The 17101-nt window shown below is 39.1% G+C and overlaps 2 protein-coding genes across 5 annotated transcripts in view; one reads left to right on the forward strand and one right to left on the reverse strand.

Moving 5' to 3' along the window:
- Positions 1-51: 51 nt before the first annotated feature.
- On the reverse strand, positions 52-6776 carry pgam5 (PGAM family member 5, serine/threonine protein phosphatase, mitochondrial). Of its 4 annotated transcripts, XM_041787064.1 has the most exons (7): positions 6600-6776; positions 6255-6485; positions 4968-5140; positions 4648-4773; positions 3987-4081; positions 2681-2814; positions 52-565 (listed from the first exon to the last, which is right to left on the reverse strand). In XM_041787064.1, the coding sequence occupies exons 2-7, from the start codon at positions 6482-6484 to the stop codon at positions 415-417; spliced, it is 909 nt and encodes a 302-aa protein (XP_041642998.1). In that variant the 5' UTR covers position 6485; positions 6600-6776; the 3' UTR covers positions 52-414. The 4 variants fall into 4 exon arrangements, with proteins under 4 accessions (XP_041642998.1, XP_041643001.1, XP_041643000.1 ...); XM_041787067.1 differs by having other exon boundaries at positions 2681-2811; positions 3987-4075; positions 6255-6776; XM_041787066.1 differs by having other exon boundaries at positions 3987-4075; positions 6255-6776.
- Positions 6777-11612: 4836 nt separating this feature from the next.
- Positions 11613-17101, forward strand: part of zdhhc8b (zinc finger DHHC-type palmitoyltransferase 8b) — a 134887-nt gene continuing 129398 nt past the window's right edge. Inside the window, exon 1 of the mRNA XM_041788008.1 lies at positions 11613-11871. Within this exon, the coding sequence (XP_041643942.1) occupies positions 11768-11871 (104 nt within the window). The 5' untranslated portion in view covers positions 11613-11767. The remainder of the gene's footprint in view (positions 11872-17101) is intronic.

Here is a 17101-nt window from a genome sequence, read left to right on the forward strand (position 1 = left end):
GTCTGTGTAAGAGTATTTCTGCTCACTTCAGCAAAGAACTTCAATACAAGCCAAGGGATTTGAGGTTTATTGACTACAGCTGCACCAAACAACACATAATCCTCACTGTAGCGACATGACAAGTTGACAGCATGATTTGCATATACAACAGCTATACAAATACAATTTTTGGTTTAAAAATCAGTCATGTAAAAATCCTCAGTTACATTCAGAAGGAGTTGCGATGCAGCCGTTAATCACTTCTGCTGGCGTTCTATGGCACGGAAGTAATTACAACCACAGAGTCTTTCAATACACGATGGTAGTTTCAATTACAAAACATTAACATTAACAGTAATTTTCAAGACACTTAAGGAAAAGACTGCGATTTGACCCTGCAACCGACTGACTGAGTCCCCAAAATGTTTATGGCTGTCAGGTTCGTGTCAGTTTATCTGGGGGCATGAACCCTGTGTCTCCCAGAGTTCTGAGGGCCACCCTGCCGCTAGGGCGGATGGTGAGCCACGTGATGCTGCCGTTGTTTAAGCCCATACGTAACCAGCCCTCAGGAGGGAACTGCAGAGCCCTGAGAGAACAAAAAAGACAGAGGAGAATCATGAGGAACTATAGAGACACATTTCACAGATGATGGGGTAATAACTGGTCATTAGGGGTACTTTGTGCCTTTGTCATAACTTAGTTTCTCTTTGAACGGATAAAAAACATATAGACACCCCAGAGAATCCAAACAGGAAATTGTGATTAAGCAGGATTTTTTAAGGCTGACTAAAGAACAATCAGACTCATGTCTAAACAGTGTATGTGTACTGCATAGAAGAACAAGTACACTAAATCAGTGACACATATTCAAAAGGCTATACTTCATCTGCTTCCCTCACACTTGTGGGATTTTATTTATGTGAAAACTGCTGGGAGCTACAGTCTTCACTCAGTGACTCAGTCACAAATTTACAGTGCATTCAGAAAGGATTCAGATCCCCTTCACTTTTATCTATTTTTTATGTTATAGCCTGATGCTACAGTGGGAAAACAAAAAAAAACATTTTTATTCTCATAAATTTACACTCAGTACCCCATCATGACAAAGTGGAAACAGAATCTGAGAAATGTTTCTTTATAAGAGATCCTGTGAGGAGATGAAGGACAACCATCACTGCAGACATTCACCAATCTGGGCTTTGGGCAAAGTGGCTAGACTGAAGCCTCTCCTCAGTGCAAAACAAATGAAAGCCCACTTAGCTTTCACATGGAGTTTTTTGCAAACTCCAAGTGTGCTTTCATGTGTTTTGCATTGAAGAGAGGCTTCTGAATAGCCACCCCATAAGCACTGAGTCCTGGTTGCCCTGAACTTCTTCAATTTGAGAATTATGGAGGCCACTGTGCTTGTGGAAACCTTCAGTGCAGATTATTTTTGTGGCCTTCCCTGGATCTGTTCTTTGCAACAATCCTATCTCAGAGCACTGCAGGCAGTTCTGTTGACTTCAGGGTTTTTGTCTTAATATGCATTGTCAGCGTTTAGGCCTTCTCTAGAGAAGTGTGTGCCTTTCTAAATCATCCACTCAATTTCATTTGCCACAGGTGGACTCCAATTAAAGTGTAGACACATCTCAGCAAAGACCCAGAGAAATGGGAGGAACCTGAGCTAAATATGAAGTGTTTTTGCAAAGGGTCGTATGTCAATTAATACATTTGCAAAAAAAAAAAATCTAAAATTCTGTTTTTACTTTCTCATGATGGAATACTGAATGTAGATCAATTAGAAAACAAATTACCTTTTTTGACTGTAGCGTCAGGCTGCAACATAAGAAAATGGAAAAAGCGAAGGGGGTCTAAATACTATGGATGCATGGTACTTTTGCTTTATGTCCCCAAAGTGCATCTTCAAATGGGTAAAAGGAATTTCAGATAAGCTGCTCCTGTAGTCTGGAACCTGCTACAGGAGATTTTTTTGTAAATTGTGTAGGTAACTGTCTTGACCAGGACATTATTGTAAAGAGATTCTTCATCTCAATGACGTTTTCCTAGTCAGATAAATTTAAATAAACAAATACTGCAAGCCAGTAAACAATGGTTGCCTGCAGAGAGATTTACTGTGATGAAGCAATAGCAGCAGTTTTATCATAGGTGCACCACATGTCTTTGATAAAAGAAGAGCAAAGAACCACACGAAAGCTATTCCTAGTGTAAAATCTATTTTTGCCCTTTTTCCAACTAGCTTTGGCAAGAGTTTAGCCTTTTTGAACCCGTTTTAAAACCAGCCACAAACTCCAAACAGGTCCTTATATATAAATAATTCATCCTCTGGTTGACAGTCTTGTTTGTTTTTGTACTTTGCAAAAACATTTTCGATTTCAGGCTCATAACAACTTTAATATTCCTCACAGTAGCTGTACGTTTTTTCATCTGAATATTCTTGGCTAAAACGTAACACATACTTGTATTTCAAAACGGCCTAAATCTTACTTTTAAAATCTTCCACTCTGATAAAATAATCCACTTTAAGGTGACTGCATCTCATTAAAATATTGGGTATTAAAAACTCTAGAAGCACAGTGACAAAGCCCATAAATTAAATGCAAAAAAATTGCTGCAGGGTTTAAACACAATGGTTGGCAAAGCAAGAAGGCCACAGTCCAGTCTGAGCTGAGTCATGACCAGCCTGTCCAGCAGAAACACAAACCTGCAAACAAAATAGCGGATGACATTGGCATGACACACGATGATCTCGTAGCTGTCCTCCTTCTGCTTGGGGTCAGCGCGGTGGATGTAGCGGCGGAAGGCTGCCTCTATGCGAGCTCCATCTTCGTGGTACTGCTGGAGGATGGTAGAGAGGTTGAAAGCCACCTTTTGTCACACGTGGGGGTTCTGTATGAACCCCCCAGTCAGTACTGAGCCAATACATGATGCTGCCGTACATTGTGGGGAATGTAGTCAGAGATTGATTCCAAAGTGAGGCCAACAGGATAGAAGATAGTACTTTAATTTGAGGCTGCACTGCTCTCTGCAGGATGGATGTATTTATCATGTAAAAGTCCTATTCAGAGGCGTCCATAAATATGAGGTTTTCTTGGATTGTTCTACTAATAATCCACACCTAAATATGTCTGGATACCGAATAAACTTAATGCAAGCACCTTTCTCTTATTTGTGATTGTGTAATATGAGGCACAATCTAAATAATTTTCAGTAAATAAAATGACAAATGACTTTCAGAAGTAGCTTTTGCTACAGTGTAAACAAAATCCTTTAAAGATTTATTATGCAAAATTTCATTAATGATATGGCATCAAATCAAATGTCATAACTGTAATGTAAAACTTAGTGATGACTTTTTAAAAAAGATCAAAGTCAAACTCCCTCTAGGTTTGTTGTTTTCAGCTCTGTGTTCACACAGGCAGTAGAGCACCTCCTTGAGCTTATTTTTGTGTTACTCAGAGATGTTTCATACATATTATTTTCATGTCAACCATTAACCCTCCAGCTATTAGCTGCAATGCAAATGGGGGAAAAGAGACAGGGGGGAAGAATAACAGCCTTGCCCATCCAGGGGCGCTGTATGTAGAGGATCAACGGCAGAGTTTGTCCAAAGACTATCACTGTCGAAAACCAAACCAGGAGAGGATTTAGTTTGACCTGAAAAACTTTAAATAAAAAAAGAGGAGGGGTAGTGGTGTGCTTAGGCACAGTGGAGGTATGGCCAAAGACAAGCTTTGTTTTAGTCTAATGTACATCAACATTTACTCTAAAATCTAGCAGGCAGACCTCTTTAAATGTTGGCCTTTTGGAAATTCTCTCTTCCTATCACCCATTCCTGTGACAATGCACTGATGTATTGGTTGATCTCTGCAGTTGTAGCTTAAACAAGCACTAGACAGAACACCTGCATGGGCACATGGGTAGCAGAAAGTCTCTGAACTAAGGTACACACATAAACTAGGCCTACAGCTTCCTCATAAAGTGCTCAGAGTGGTTGTAGCCTCCCTCACCACAGCATCAGGTTTCCAGTGAGTGACAGGTGGAACTGGCTCGATCGGTGCGCCCTCTCTCAGCAAATCACAGCTCAGCAGCTCCACTCCTGGACCCGTAGGAGATTGAAAAAGCAGAAAATATGTTAATATCCTCTAGTGAAGGACATGTTAACTGTACTTGGGTGGGCTGCCCTGGTAAAGTATACTGAAGTATGTTTGACAGCCCGTTTTTGCATTGTTGTTTTTTAATATCTAGCATTTGATCTTGCATACATTCTTGTGGGACGCACTGTGGTACTACTTTCGTTGACATAACTGTAATTGTATTGATTATGTGGCTCTTTATTGAAATAAATCTCAATGTTTTAGAAATGTACAATGTGACCGTACTTGCAGATTTACATACTGCATATATGCAAAGTTATTAACACATATGGAAGTTATACTGACAAGTATGCACATACATTTCAAAAACCAAAAACTTTTGTATTAACAGAGTTTTTTTTATCTAGTACAGTGAAGTTGAAAAGCAACATCATAATACTTTACACTTCCATGATGCTTGGTGTTCTTTATTCCCATCACTGTACATATAAAAGCAGTAAAACTTTAATCTGCAGCAAGAGAAGACAGAGTATTAAACTTGACTCTCAGTCAAAGCATGTCCTCTTTCCACTACCTGGGAGGTGTTTGCTGATGATGTTCGCTGTCTCTGTGGCCCGGGCCATGCTCGAGTGAATCAGGACATCATACTTCAGTCCCAACTCTGCCAACCGCTTACCCGTCAACTCAGCCTGCTCACGACCTGGAATTGAAGACACAATACCCATTGTGAAATCTCAAGCAGAACAATAGAACAGACTGTTCTGCCATTATGGTGGAGCAGTACATGCAAACTGACAAATACAGAATAACATTTTAGCTTTGTATCAGAGTACACCTGTGACTATCTGTTTGGCTGCGATTACTCTAAACACCGACATAAGGTGAAATAAAGACCTAATGGGGTGAGGATCCTCTCCTTGTCGCTGTTCCCGCTCAAGTTGTACTGAGAGTGTCTGATGAGGAGGATGTTTCGTGTAGCTTTGGGTTTGCCATTGTCCTGCTCAGAGGTGGGGTCTTCGGCTGGGTTTTCTTTCTTCTTCCCGTTGGACAGTGCAGATGGGTCTCTCCTGGACAGAGTTAAGACAGGGTGATTTTAGGATTAAAAGTGGCTTTGTCTCACATAGTTAACTTGAAGGATAATGCCTGGGCTGACTAAGCTATGATTTAAGATGATGATGGGACTCCGAAGCACCTCCTTCGTTTTGAATAATCCCTACATCAAACTCTTTTAAGAAGCTGCTATTCATAGATGGCTGTTTAGTGTGCTTGAACAATGTTTGACAAAGGTGACATTGTTTCTTAATGTGATATGAAATGATTACAATTATTCTAAATTTGTGGAACTAAAATGGCCAGACTCTAGGTGTGCCAAGGAAATTTGAGCAAACACATTATTCAACAACTAAAGATACTGTAGCACTTATTAAAGAGGCTGTTTTGCATAGATTTGAATATGGTGTGAATTGAGATTTTGGCTTGATCTTAGGTGTGCCTTGGGCAATAAAGTTCAAGAACCACTTTTCTAACTGAATGATTTTATAGGCTTCAATATAGACTATTAACACTGAACCTTACCGTCAAGGTTAAATGATTTTGGAATTAAAATGTACTTTGTCTTAGGCTGGCACTATAGGAAGGGACAATGTAATGCACAATACTATCTATGAAACCTTATGATAAGGATAGAGTGTGTGATAATGAAAGTAAAACTAAAACAGTGTGTATTAGCTTGAGCTATACCGTGTTCCTTGTGAATATCGCATAAATCAAGCATTGTAAACACTAAATATCCAACAATAATCTGAGGCTCATATGACTAAATGTTTACACATATGCTTAGTGAGAAAGCTTCGTCGTTTATAATGTTTGCCCTGTTAACTGGGAATGCTTATTTTGATACGAAATTGCCATTTATATTGCAGCCATAATGTTCTTAAAATCTATATTAGGTTAGATTCTATAGGCGAACAAACCCCAAATAAATGCAGCAGGATTTCCAAGATTTAGCTCATAGTGTTCCTAATCCTGATCTTTCACAGTCGTGGGTAGCCTGGTTGAAAATTGGCAGAGATCTGTGTAGCATACGAAAGTGGAGGGACAAACATGGCAGGAATAGAACAGTACTGAGCTACGTTAGTCTAACAAAACTGTGAAACTACAACCCCTTTGGGGATCACGTACTTGTCCCAGTTGAAGTCCCAGGAGTGTCCGGTCGGGGCTGGCGTGTGGCTGGCAGGTGTCCACGCCGGCTGCGCAGCTCGAAGGACAGTGAACCTCGACCACCGACTGCCCGCCTCTCCCTGCCGCTCACCGAAATATCCCCGGGAGTCAGCAGCGGCAGCCGCGAACACAACAGCAGCAGAGCCTCCCGCCAACCCGCATATAAGTTTCAAAGTTCTCCTGTAAGACATCCTGAGGAGACACGCCGAGGAAACAAAGTACGGCTAGCTAATTAGCACAGCTGAGCTGGTTCTCTAGTAATAAAATGTACAGCTCTCTAGCAACGTAGACCTTTATTTTCCTTACTTAACCGGTGTCTGAATAGTAAATAAAACTGCCGAAAGGCACACAAGAACACATAAAGTGGCACAAATATCCTCCGGGCGGTGGCTCCAGGCTGGAAACTAAAACCTAAGTCGGCACCATGGTCAGCACAAGAGATTGCAAGCTAATCTGAGCAGTTTCCCACAAACATTACGGTGGCTCACATAGGACAAAACAGATGGTTTTGCAATTTATATACCTCCATGGTACCACTTGAGGACGCTCGAATCCACACATTTAGAGAAGAACCTGCAGTCAGTTACTTAGCATGTGTCCCCGTTTTAAATGCACTATTAATGCACAAATAAATAACAAATATGTGAGCTTCTTACACATTAATTTGTCGTTTAAAATTGAAGCATATATATATCAATATTTACCTTGGAAATCATTTAAAGCTTTCTACAGCAACCAATGAAATAACTCTACATTTATTTGGGACAAGTGTCAATATTAGATAGGCCTTTAGTTATTTACAAACAAAAGTGGTGCAGTGTAACAGTGGCAAATACGACAAAAACGTAAATTGACAACAAAAAATAATATCTAATAGCACAAAAATAGGATTGTGATAAAGAGATTGAGTTACAAATTATTTATTTGGTATTGCGATATAAGACAGGCAGCCTATTTGATTATTTTTGATCCACCACTAAATGCATAGAAGCCCCTATTTTATCTAGCTTTTTTCTTTCTTTCTTTCTTTTACCTGTACAAAACAGACAAAAATCAACCCAGTGAGAAAGTACACTGGCCAGCAACAAAAATATTCTTTTTAATTCTTTACTGACAAAATATGGTTTTACAAAGGTTAAGATATAGGCAAGAATCTCAGACAAACATAGGAACAAACCTACCGAGAAATCTGATGAAAGCAAAATAATCAGAATGATAAAATGATGATGAAAAAATCAATAGATTCAAAGAAAGCACTATTTCTTTCTTTTCTTCTTTTCTAAAATAACATCATCATTAGATGAATAAAGAAAGACAAAAAGGTCATGTAGGTTAAAAGAAGTGTGCTTAACTTTATTTAAAGTATGCGTTAAGTTCACAAAATACTTGCTTTTAACCCTTGACACAGCCTACTTCTTCTCTATCTCTGCAAACTCTTCAGAACAGACTTTTTTAATGAATAGATTCTCATTATGCTTTATACACAGGTAGCATCATAAATATTTGATCATTGGCAGAGTGAGGAGGTGTCTTACACTGCTGGAGCCCTGAATGGTTGTTCAGAAGTGAATCTGTGTGCCAGTCTAGTTCAGGTTGTAGAGCGGGCATCCACAGAGGCTGGCGTCCTCGGTCATGGATTGATTTCTGATCTCTGCACCGTTTGGTGCATGTCTTCCCCTGCCTGCACCTTTAACTTTTTAACTGTACTACTATTTGAATAAAGGCAAAAGACCAAAAATTATCCTTTTAATTAAAGCACCGAATCTCTTAGGGGGGCAAAAGGTATGTTGCTGCTGAGTTTTATGATCAATGGATGCAAAAATAAATAGGTCTAGATAACTGATTATGATTACAGTATGATGACTGGAAACTGAAAAAAATCTGCCATTTCTTTAACTTCTAAGAGCTGCAAGATTAAAAAAAAAAGACCTTTAACATTGTACTGAATATTTACATTTTCAAAATTTCATGAATAAATCTTTTACTTTGATGTCCTTTATAAATGTTAACTTTTACACTAAATTCCTACCATACCTATGTTATGTAGCTTAAGAAATAAACATCAGATGGCTTCTGCCCTTTATAAGTGGTATAGTGAAACTTCTGGCTCTTCAACATGTTAAATCATTGGTTCCCAACCTGAGGTCCAGGCCCCCCTAGGGGTGTGGGGCACCTGCCCTTTTAAGGCCTGTTTTGTTGGGATTTTATCACTGAAAACAACAAGATGATAATCTTTGACAGCAATGTTTCTTTATTTTGTCCATGTTGGTCCAGGGGGAGATCACCAGTTTTATGGTACACATTGGGGGAGCTCCAAGGAAAAGGTGGGAACCACAGTGTTATAATATGGTTTTAGAATAATCAGGGAAACTTTGAAAACTGATTAAAAAATACAGTATGTTAGCTCTGAAAGTTGTTTTTTGTGGAACTGCTTTTTACCCCTCAGATGATGTAAAGTTTTATTAGAATTTAATTTCTAAACTTTTATTAAACTGCTTGAAAACAGAGTATTTAGCTGTCTGATGAGCAAAAACTGTCCAATGTCTCACTGGACTCTTAAGTTTGGGCTAAGCCCAGAAATTTAGCACCTTTGGCTCCACCTTTGTATTCGACTATAACTTTGAGTAAAGAAGAAATATCTGTGGGTAGGATTTTTCATTTAGGGAATAAGTTTGACTGTAAATGGCTCATAATACACAAACATAGTCAGAGTAGAGGGTTGGCTTACAGGGCTTTAGCCCTGAATGTTTTCCCAGAAGCCCAGAGTCTTGTAGGTTGGTAAAAAGTATTTTTCTGCTGAGTAAGAAAGCACAACTTAACATTGCACACAATTTGAACTTCTTCTGCATTTTCATGAAAAAATCTATTTCTGGACCCACATGATTTTGCTTTTTATGATCTTCTACAACTGCTAATTTTAAACTTCTATACTTCATTGCTCTGCCTTTGTTCACTGATCATCAGTGAAGGGGCATAGCATGGGGGGGGGGGTAAAAGGGCACTGATTACCCGGGCCCACAGTTGGCAGGGGCCCTTGAGGAGCCTGCAATGAAAAGTGTGTTTTTATCTATTTTTTCTCAGTAATTAGTGTCTTCATTGAATCAAAAGCGACAAAATGAATCAGTCAACAGACTAAAATTTGTATCAAATAGAGTAAAATAAATACTGGGGGGCCTCTGTTCCTCCCTTAAAAATGTCCAAATGGTATAGTCCAGCACTGCGAAATAATGTAAGTAAAGTCAGCTTAACCATAGTAAAAATATTGCTCATAAATTGGGGAATTATGCTTCAAAAATACATTCAAATACATAAATATTTGCAAAAAATGATGCAACATTTGTTGCTTGGCTAGCCAGTTACAGGAGAGGGGCTTTGTAATATTCTTTCTGGGGGCCCAAAATCCCTAGCTATGCCCATGCATCATTGTGTTGGTTTCAAAAAGGATTAGGACACTGAGAACATTTAAACACTAAAAATTACATTTGCTTTAAAGGATGAACTTTTTTAGATGGAACTGAGTTATTTTGGTCTGAATATTGTGGATTTTTGTTAGCATTCTTAATCTGCATTTGCATTTAAAATTGCTTAAAAACAGTGCGTATAACTGTCTGAAAAGCAATTTCAAGGTAGCACGGCCCCGGATCTTCCTAAGTTGGAATCCCCAGGAATTTTAACTCTGCTGGCTCCGCTCCTTACAACAAGGATGTCAACATAGGTGTTGCCATTAAGTAAAGATGGACTAATGGCACGAGCTTCATGCACTATGTTGCTTTGTGTGCATCAAATATGAGGTACATTTTATGTATAAAATTTCTTTCAGTGATTAAGAACTGCATTTAAAAATGTGGACTAGGGGCCAGGAGTGAATAAAATAGCATCAAAATAGATTCTGATTATCCAAAAAAAGTTCCTTAGGTGCACATCTGCACCGACAGCAAGGTCCAAGCCCTTGATAAGCCCCTTTATATCAATTAAATTATAGCTTTTATGGATCCCTTTATTCTTATACGTTTTACCTTGACTAGAGGCATATTGACTTGTGGTTAATTTGAGTTATGATGTTCTTTTAAGAGCAGATTGGAAGGTACTGTGGGATATTTACATCCTTGTTAGGAGAGCAGAGATTGCTTTTGGTTAAATGGAGAAGGGGGCTTATACATGTCTTTGCCTGGGGCCTCAAAGTGGCTAAAATCGCCCCTGACACTGAATAAATACAAATAGCAGAAGGGTTTTTTTGTTAGTTTGTTTTGTTTTTAAATATTTCATTAAACATTAGGTCAGGACAATCATTAAAACAGGATATCAAATCACAAAGAATGACATAAATGTGGCAAATGAGTATATAAAAAATAATAGCATTTAACATATTACAAAGATAACATAAATAAAACAAGAAACTAAGATTATACAGGTGTCACAGTAAGTCAAGTGGAAATCACAGGGAATAACTCATTGTAAAATGATAAAATGCTTTGGCATTTTTTGTTTGTCATATAGTTTAATGTATTCATATAAGAGTTGAATTCTATCATGAAAACATTAAAGTTTGGGAAGGACTTTGAGAACTTTGCTTTTTACATGTGGAATTTGCCAGTTAATATAATGAGGTTCATTATAAAACATAAAGATTCATTTTTAGTTTCAAACTTTGTGACTGTGTCTTTTGGTCTAATTACAGTAGGATTCTTGGTCCTGTTTCATACAAAGTTCTCTACAGCTCACTACCACAAAACCTGCATTTAGCATCTATGTCTGTAAACTTGGAAATCTGTACGTTACAAGGATAAACGTTATGCAAAATTTTGAAATGCACTTCTCTAATTTTATTTGACACACAAAATTGGAAGGGACATAATTACGCTTTCTTCCACTTTATAGTTTTAAAATGTGAATTCCAAACTGCAGAAGTTGCCACTATAAAAAGCACCATTATGATGTTTGTGTTTGCATCAGGGCAAATTAGTGATCAAATAAAATATTGTAAATTGGGTATGGTTTTGCTGCACGGCTACGATCCTTTGCAGTTTATAGCTTTATCAGAATAAAAATGTTTTGAATAAAATTAATTTTATAGACATAAATGTTGTTCAGGGCTACAAAGTAGGCGTGTAAGCATGTATTTTCTGCAGTACATCCTGTTTAAAAGCGATCATAAATGAAGGTAGTCTACATCAGAGCTCCTGTGTGTTTGAAATGAAGCCACTTGCAGGCTTTGCTCACAGGCTCCACCTTTCCGAGCGGTTCAGTGACCTCACCAGTGGGCAGGATTGTAAGGGTGGGATTTCCAGGCTTCCACAGGAGCTCTGTGTATTCCTGCCTCTCTATCCCAGGATCTATGCGGCTCCAGCGACAGCAAACACGGACTGCTTGTACCTTTTCTGGCCAAAGAAACGCCTGTATACTGCACACTGGATCTTTTTTTCTACATGCGACTCCTATCGGAATAAATAACTGAGGAATGTGGAAATTACAGAATGCCCAACAGCGCTGGAAAGAGATTTAAACCCACCAAATACATCCCAGTGTCCACTGCTGCCACTCTCCTTGTGGGATCGACCACTTTATTCTTCGTTTTCACGTAAGTTTGCATCGCTTCTTCTTCTCTCTTCGTTGCATTGCCGGCGTTTCCACACACCGTGTGGCTGCAGATTAAACAGGCTAGAGTGGATTTGCAGCTCGAAGTTTGCATGGGTGGATTCAGTCACTTGGGTGGAATGAGTGGTTTTATAGTAACACATCTATCCTAACGGGGGAGCTTGCAGCTGTAGTGGAATGGGTTTGCAAAAAGCAGCCGTATATGTGCAGCCTCATTCAGAGAAATCAGCCATTGTACCTACAAGGCAAACTTCCATTAGACCGTGCAAGTTGACCAGCGCTGTTATCCTGACCGGAGACCTCACTTTAGGCCCTGGATACTCACTTTTCATTGAAGAAGTGCCGCAGGGAGAAGCTAATACAGTTTCAGTGGTTGTATTGGCTCAGCAGGCGGTTTGATTCATGCACACTAGGGTGGGATAGTTACAGTGTCACAACCTGTCAAGAAGGATTAGAAACCTTTTAGGCTCTGGGCGCCTAAAGTTGCAGGAGCCACCATGTCCCACCTAATGTGCATGCAGTAAATAAAGCTTTCTATAAGGATTGTAGACAACTGGCAGGTTTATAGGCTTCTCCCTTTAAGGCAGATTTTCATTTTCACCACAAGCATGTGTTAGTGGTCCAGTCTGGATGATTACAGTGTCACACAGCAAATCAGCCTGCAGCACTGTCACGCCAAAGGCATCTTTCATCCCCAGGCTACCTTATCTGATAGAGGAAGTTAGTGCTTATAGGATGGGAGATAACAGGAGAGAGTGATGTCTGTGGTTTGAATCATCAGACCCTCAGGTGAAATCAAACCGTGCTAAACCCCAGGAGGTTTTCAGGAAGCTCTGACATGGTTTTAGAAAAGTAGAAACACATCATTCAAACTTTATCTGCAGCTTACCCATTTTTTCTGGCAAAGATTGAAGAATGGTGAAATTGTTTTCATGGCTTACATGTTTGACAGAATCCAACATGCTGCACAGTGAGCCATTTCTGTCCAAAATCTGTCTGCACTTTCTACACATCTTTAGGAATTAATGACTAATGTATACTTTAAGTTTGGTGCTTGTCCCAGGTGATCATTTCTGCAGGTCAATCTACAATGTAGGGATGCACAACACAGGGTTTTTGAAGGCATTTCCATATTCATTTGTAAAAACCATTACTTATATATGCACAACTTTTTTTTTACTGTGAATAAAACCAAGTGTCTCTTGTGTAAAGAGAGGCTGAGTCAATCAGAACCAAGAGGAGCAGGGAAACAGACAATGTGCTTCATTGGAAATATTCAGGGCTCATGATGGGCCTCCTCGAGTGTCTGGCACCCTCGGCAGACACCTATAACTGATGGCACACTTGTATATTTTACCAATATTTAAAGGTGTAGTGTGCAATATTTAGCCTAGATGCATTTTGCAGAACAAACTTGGTAAAAAATGAAACATAATATTTATAAGTAGGCATATCCAAATCAGTGTTTAATCACCTGAATGCAAAAATCTTTTGTATTAGCTCAGAATAAGCCCTTTATTTATGCATAGGGAGGATCCCCTCCACGGAGGCTGCCATCTTGGATTTTTGCCTTTTTCATGTTTCCACATCACTGCAGAAGGAACCAAATAACAGCTGCACAATTAAAAAAGTCCACTGGTTGCCACAGTTATCACCAGAATAATGAGCATCACATTATAGAATTAGCTGTTAGATGTTGATATTACCCCACATTGCACCTTTAAGGCCAATATATGATATATACTGCCGATAAGTACGGCCAGCTGTGAATATCTTCAGAAATTTTCATATCTGCCAGACCGGTACTGTACCTTTTATGCTATTATCTGTCGATACTGATATCCAGGTATAGAAAATAACACACTCAGATTACTGTAATTTATTTGTTTATTTGTAAAGGGACCATGTACGATAATAAACATAAATGTTGCCATTGGATGCATTGTACCAGAGTTAGCTTAAAGCTAATTTACATCTGCATTTAGTGGCATTTGTGTACTTTTTAAAATCAGTGATTCCATATTTTAAAAAGCATCGAGTGCTGAGTAAGAAATGAAACCTTTTAAGCCGAGATGAGGAGGTCTAAGCTTTCTGCTAACAACATGAAACTGGCCCGTTGTTTTACTTTGACACCACATGACGGTCAGTGGCACATTGCAATGGACTGATTCCACATTCCATCCCAAAACTGCTGTTGCATTTTACGTTAGGTTAAGTTACATTTTTTAATTACCAGCTTGGTTGGAGATTCATATTCTCTTGTTGTTAATGCACATGAAGGAAAGATCCATTTTTACTGCACAACCTCGTCAGGTATCAAAAGTCGCTGCTCGGTACTTTGAGTACATTTTGAATGACCCACTTTTACTTTTACTTGAGTAGATTTAACTTCTACTTAAGTACATTTTAACCATAGTCACAATACTTTTACTTGAGTATGATGATTTAGGGGTTGACTGATATTTGGCATTTAGTCGATTATTGGTATCGGCATTTTATTTTCCCGATAACCAGCCTAACCATTGACTCTTAAGGCCTGAAGACTTCAAACTCAAGGACTTTTTACACCCATGTTTCACAGACAGTGTCAAGTTATCCTCCTGTAAAACACTGGGTAGCCCCATCAGTGATGCTGTGTTATTAGACGTTTTGTTGCCTCTCAGAGCTGAGGCTTCTTCTTCTCTGGGGCTTTCACATACCATTGCAACCTTCTGTTTCAGAACGTGTCATCTCATGAGGAACAAAACAAACTCCTACATTATTAGTGGATTTTATCAGTTAATATTATATTACTGGAATTGTAAAAATACATCAAATATTTGCAATATTTGCTGATAATTTGTTGGTACTGATAATTATCCTGCATCCCTAATTAATTTCCCAAAAACTCACTGGACTTTTATATTTATTCCCCCTTTATCTTTTTTAAATTTATGTATTTGAGAAAATTCTCAGCAGTTTTCAGTGAAATACTGCCTTTGTTTTCGATTCCCAGCCATTACTGCTACAGATTTCATTGCGTGACATTAATGATGTCATTATCTGCTTCAAGAAAAGTGTTTAAAATCTCTTTTTTATTCTGCTGATGAATGCACCATAAAGTCCACTATGTTGACTTGTTGAAGGGGTTTTTCTTGTTTTGTTTTGTTTGTTTTGATCCGTCCCAAGACCAATCGATTAATTGGTTATCTGCGATTTTAGTTGACCAAGTTTTTCTTTGGTTGACTACGGCCCTAAAAATATTTAATAATGATATCTGCTGTAAATACCGGTCATATGTAGAAATACGTTTGTGGAGTTTTTGGTGGGACCGACAGACCTGCATCAACCAAGTTTTATCTTTGTTCAGCCTCATTCCTTACATTTGAAAGTTTGTTTCAAGGACTGAAGTTTTTTTTTTTTTTTTTGATCATCTTTAAACTTTCAAGTGTGTTTAAAGCACTAAAGATTTCGGTCTGAACTTCATTTATATATCGGCGATGATTTTGGCATCAGACTGCACGGCGGTGCAGGGGTTAGCGCTGTTGCCTCACAGCAAGAAGGTCCCTGGTTCGCTTCCTGGTAAGGGCCTTTCTGTGTGGAGTTTGCATGTTCCTCCCATTCTCTCCCAGAGTACCCCGGGTTCCTCCCGCCACCAAAAACATGCTTGTTAGATTATTTGGTGAGTCTAAATTGGCCATAGGTGTGAATGTGAGCATGCCTGGTTGTCTGTCTCTATATGTCAGCCCTGCGACTGACTGGCGACCAGTCCAGGGTGTACCCTGCCTCTCGCCCAATTACAGCTGGGATAGGCTCCAGCCACCTGGCGACCCCCAATGGGATAAGTGGTATAGAAAATGGATGGATGGATATTGGCATCTGCAAAAATGACTTGATATTGGTAATAATCCAATATGGTGCATCTCTACTCATTGACTAAATTCACAAATAAACCGTTGACGGCAGCTCTCCGGCAACTCCCATGTTCTGCAATGTTTAAGTCTAGACTGAAAACCCTATTCTCTATTCTCCCTGGCGTTTCATACCAGCTAGACAGGATATCTTGGAACTCATGACTTATACTTATTTGTCTGCTTTTATGAATGATATTATGTGTGTGTATTGTATTTTACAGTTTTTGCTGTTCCTTCAAGTGAAGCACTTTGGTCAACTGAAGTTGTTTTAAATGTGCTATATAAATAAACTTGAATTGAATTAAATTGAATGTTAAATCACTGTTTTTGTCGATAGAGGCATGCAGCTTTAAAGAAAACACAGTAATGGTAGGTTTCTACTATCTATTTGTCACTCAAACCCCTAAAACGTTAAAATTAGGGGCCAGGCCAGGTTTAAAAATACAAAATACCCCTTAAATTTGTCTATAATTATCATCTACTGAGTATTTAAGGCTGTGTGTTTCATTGCTTGTTGACCTAGACCTGTATTTGATGTGAATGTGCAGCACTGAAGTGAGTTCTCTGCTTGTCTGAGGAAGATTTGTTCCTCCTTGACAAATGCAGGAAGACACAGAAAATGCTTTAGCTGCCCCCTGAGTGGTCCTGCACTCTCAGTCTCAGGTCAGCCACTGAGACTGAAGGAAACATATGGTGTTTGTGGGCTGTTGGTGAGTTGGTTTGTAGCTTTAAAAATCCCAGCACTCCTTTGGTGTTCTCTCTGGGGCTTTGCATAAACAAATGGCCTGATTTACAAGTCCTGATGTAGAATGGTTGTGTTGTGATTTAATAAGAGATTTTCCTTTCAGACGTTTTGTTTTCATATAGAGGAAGTCAGACTTTCTGCTGCCCACAGTGTTTTTAAAATAATGTTAGTTCTTCCTTTGCCGGGTTCACTTCAATCTACACATTAAGGTTCCAGCCCCCCAGCAGATGGTTCATGGGTGAGGATTAAGACTTTACTCCGTTGCTCCTTCATTTCCCTGTAAAAGGTCCAGAGGATTGAGTGGCGTATAATGGAACCCCCCGGGGAGCCGTGCACGACCAAACTAGGCCACATCGCCTCGTAGGCAACACACATAGAGTCCATTATGATGAACTCAGTCTAGCCTCGTCTTTGGCTGCAGTGCATAGCTGCACATTTACATCACGGGCCACAGGAGTGCTATGCCTTTTATCTCAAATTTCTTATCCATACTAACATGCAACAAGTGTAAAAGTAGAAGGGATGTTTCAACATTATGAAGTTTATTCAGCAAACTCTATACTTCACAAAAGCAT

The sequence above is a fragment of the Cheilinus undulatus genome, linkage group 5 (genome assembly GCF_018320785.1).
Source record: "Cheilinus undulatus linkage group 5, ASM1832078v1, whole genome shotgun sequence".
In the NCBI taxonomy this organism is placed as follows: Eukaryota; Metazoa; Chordata; class Actinopteri; order Labriformes; family Labridae; genus Cheilinus; species Cheilinus undulatus.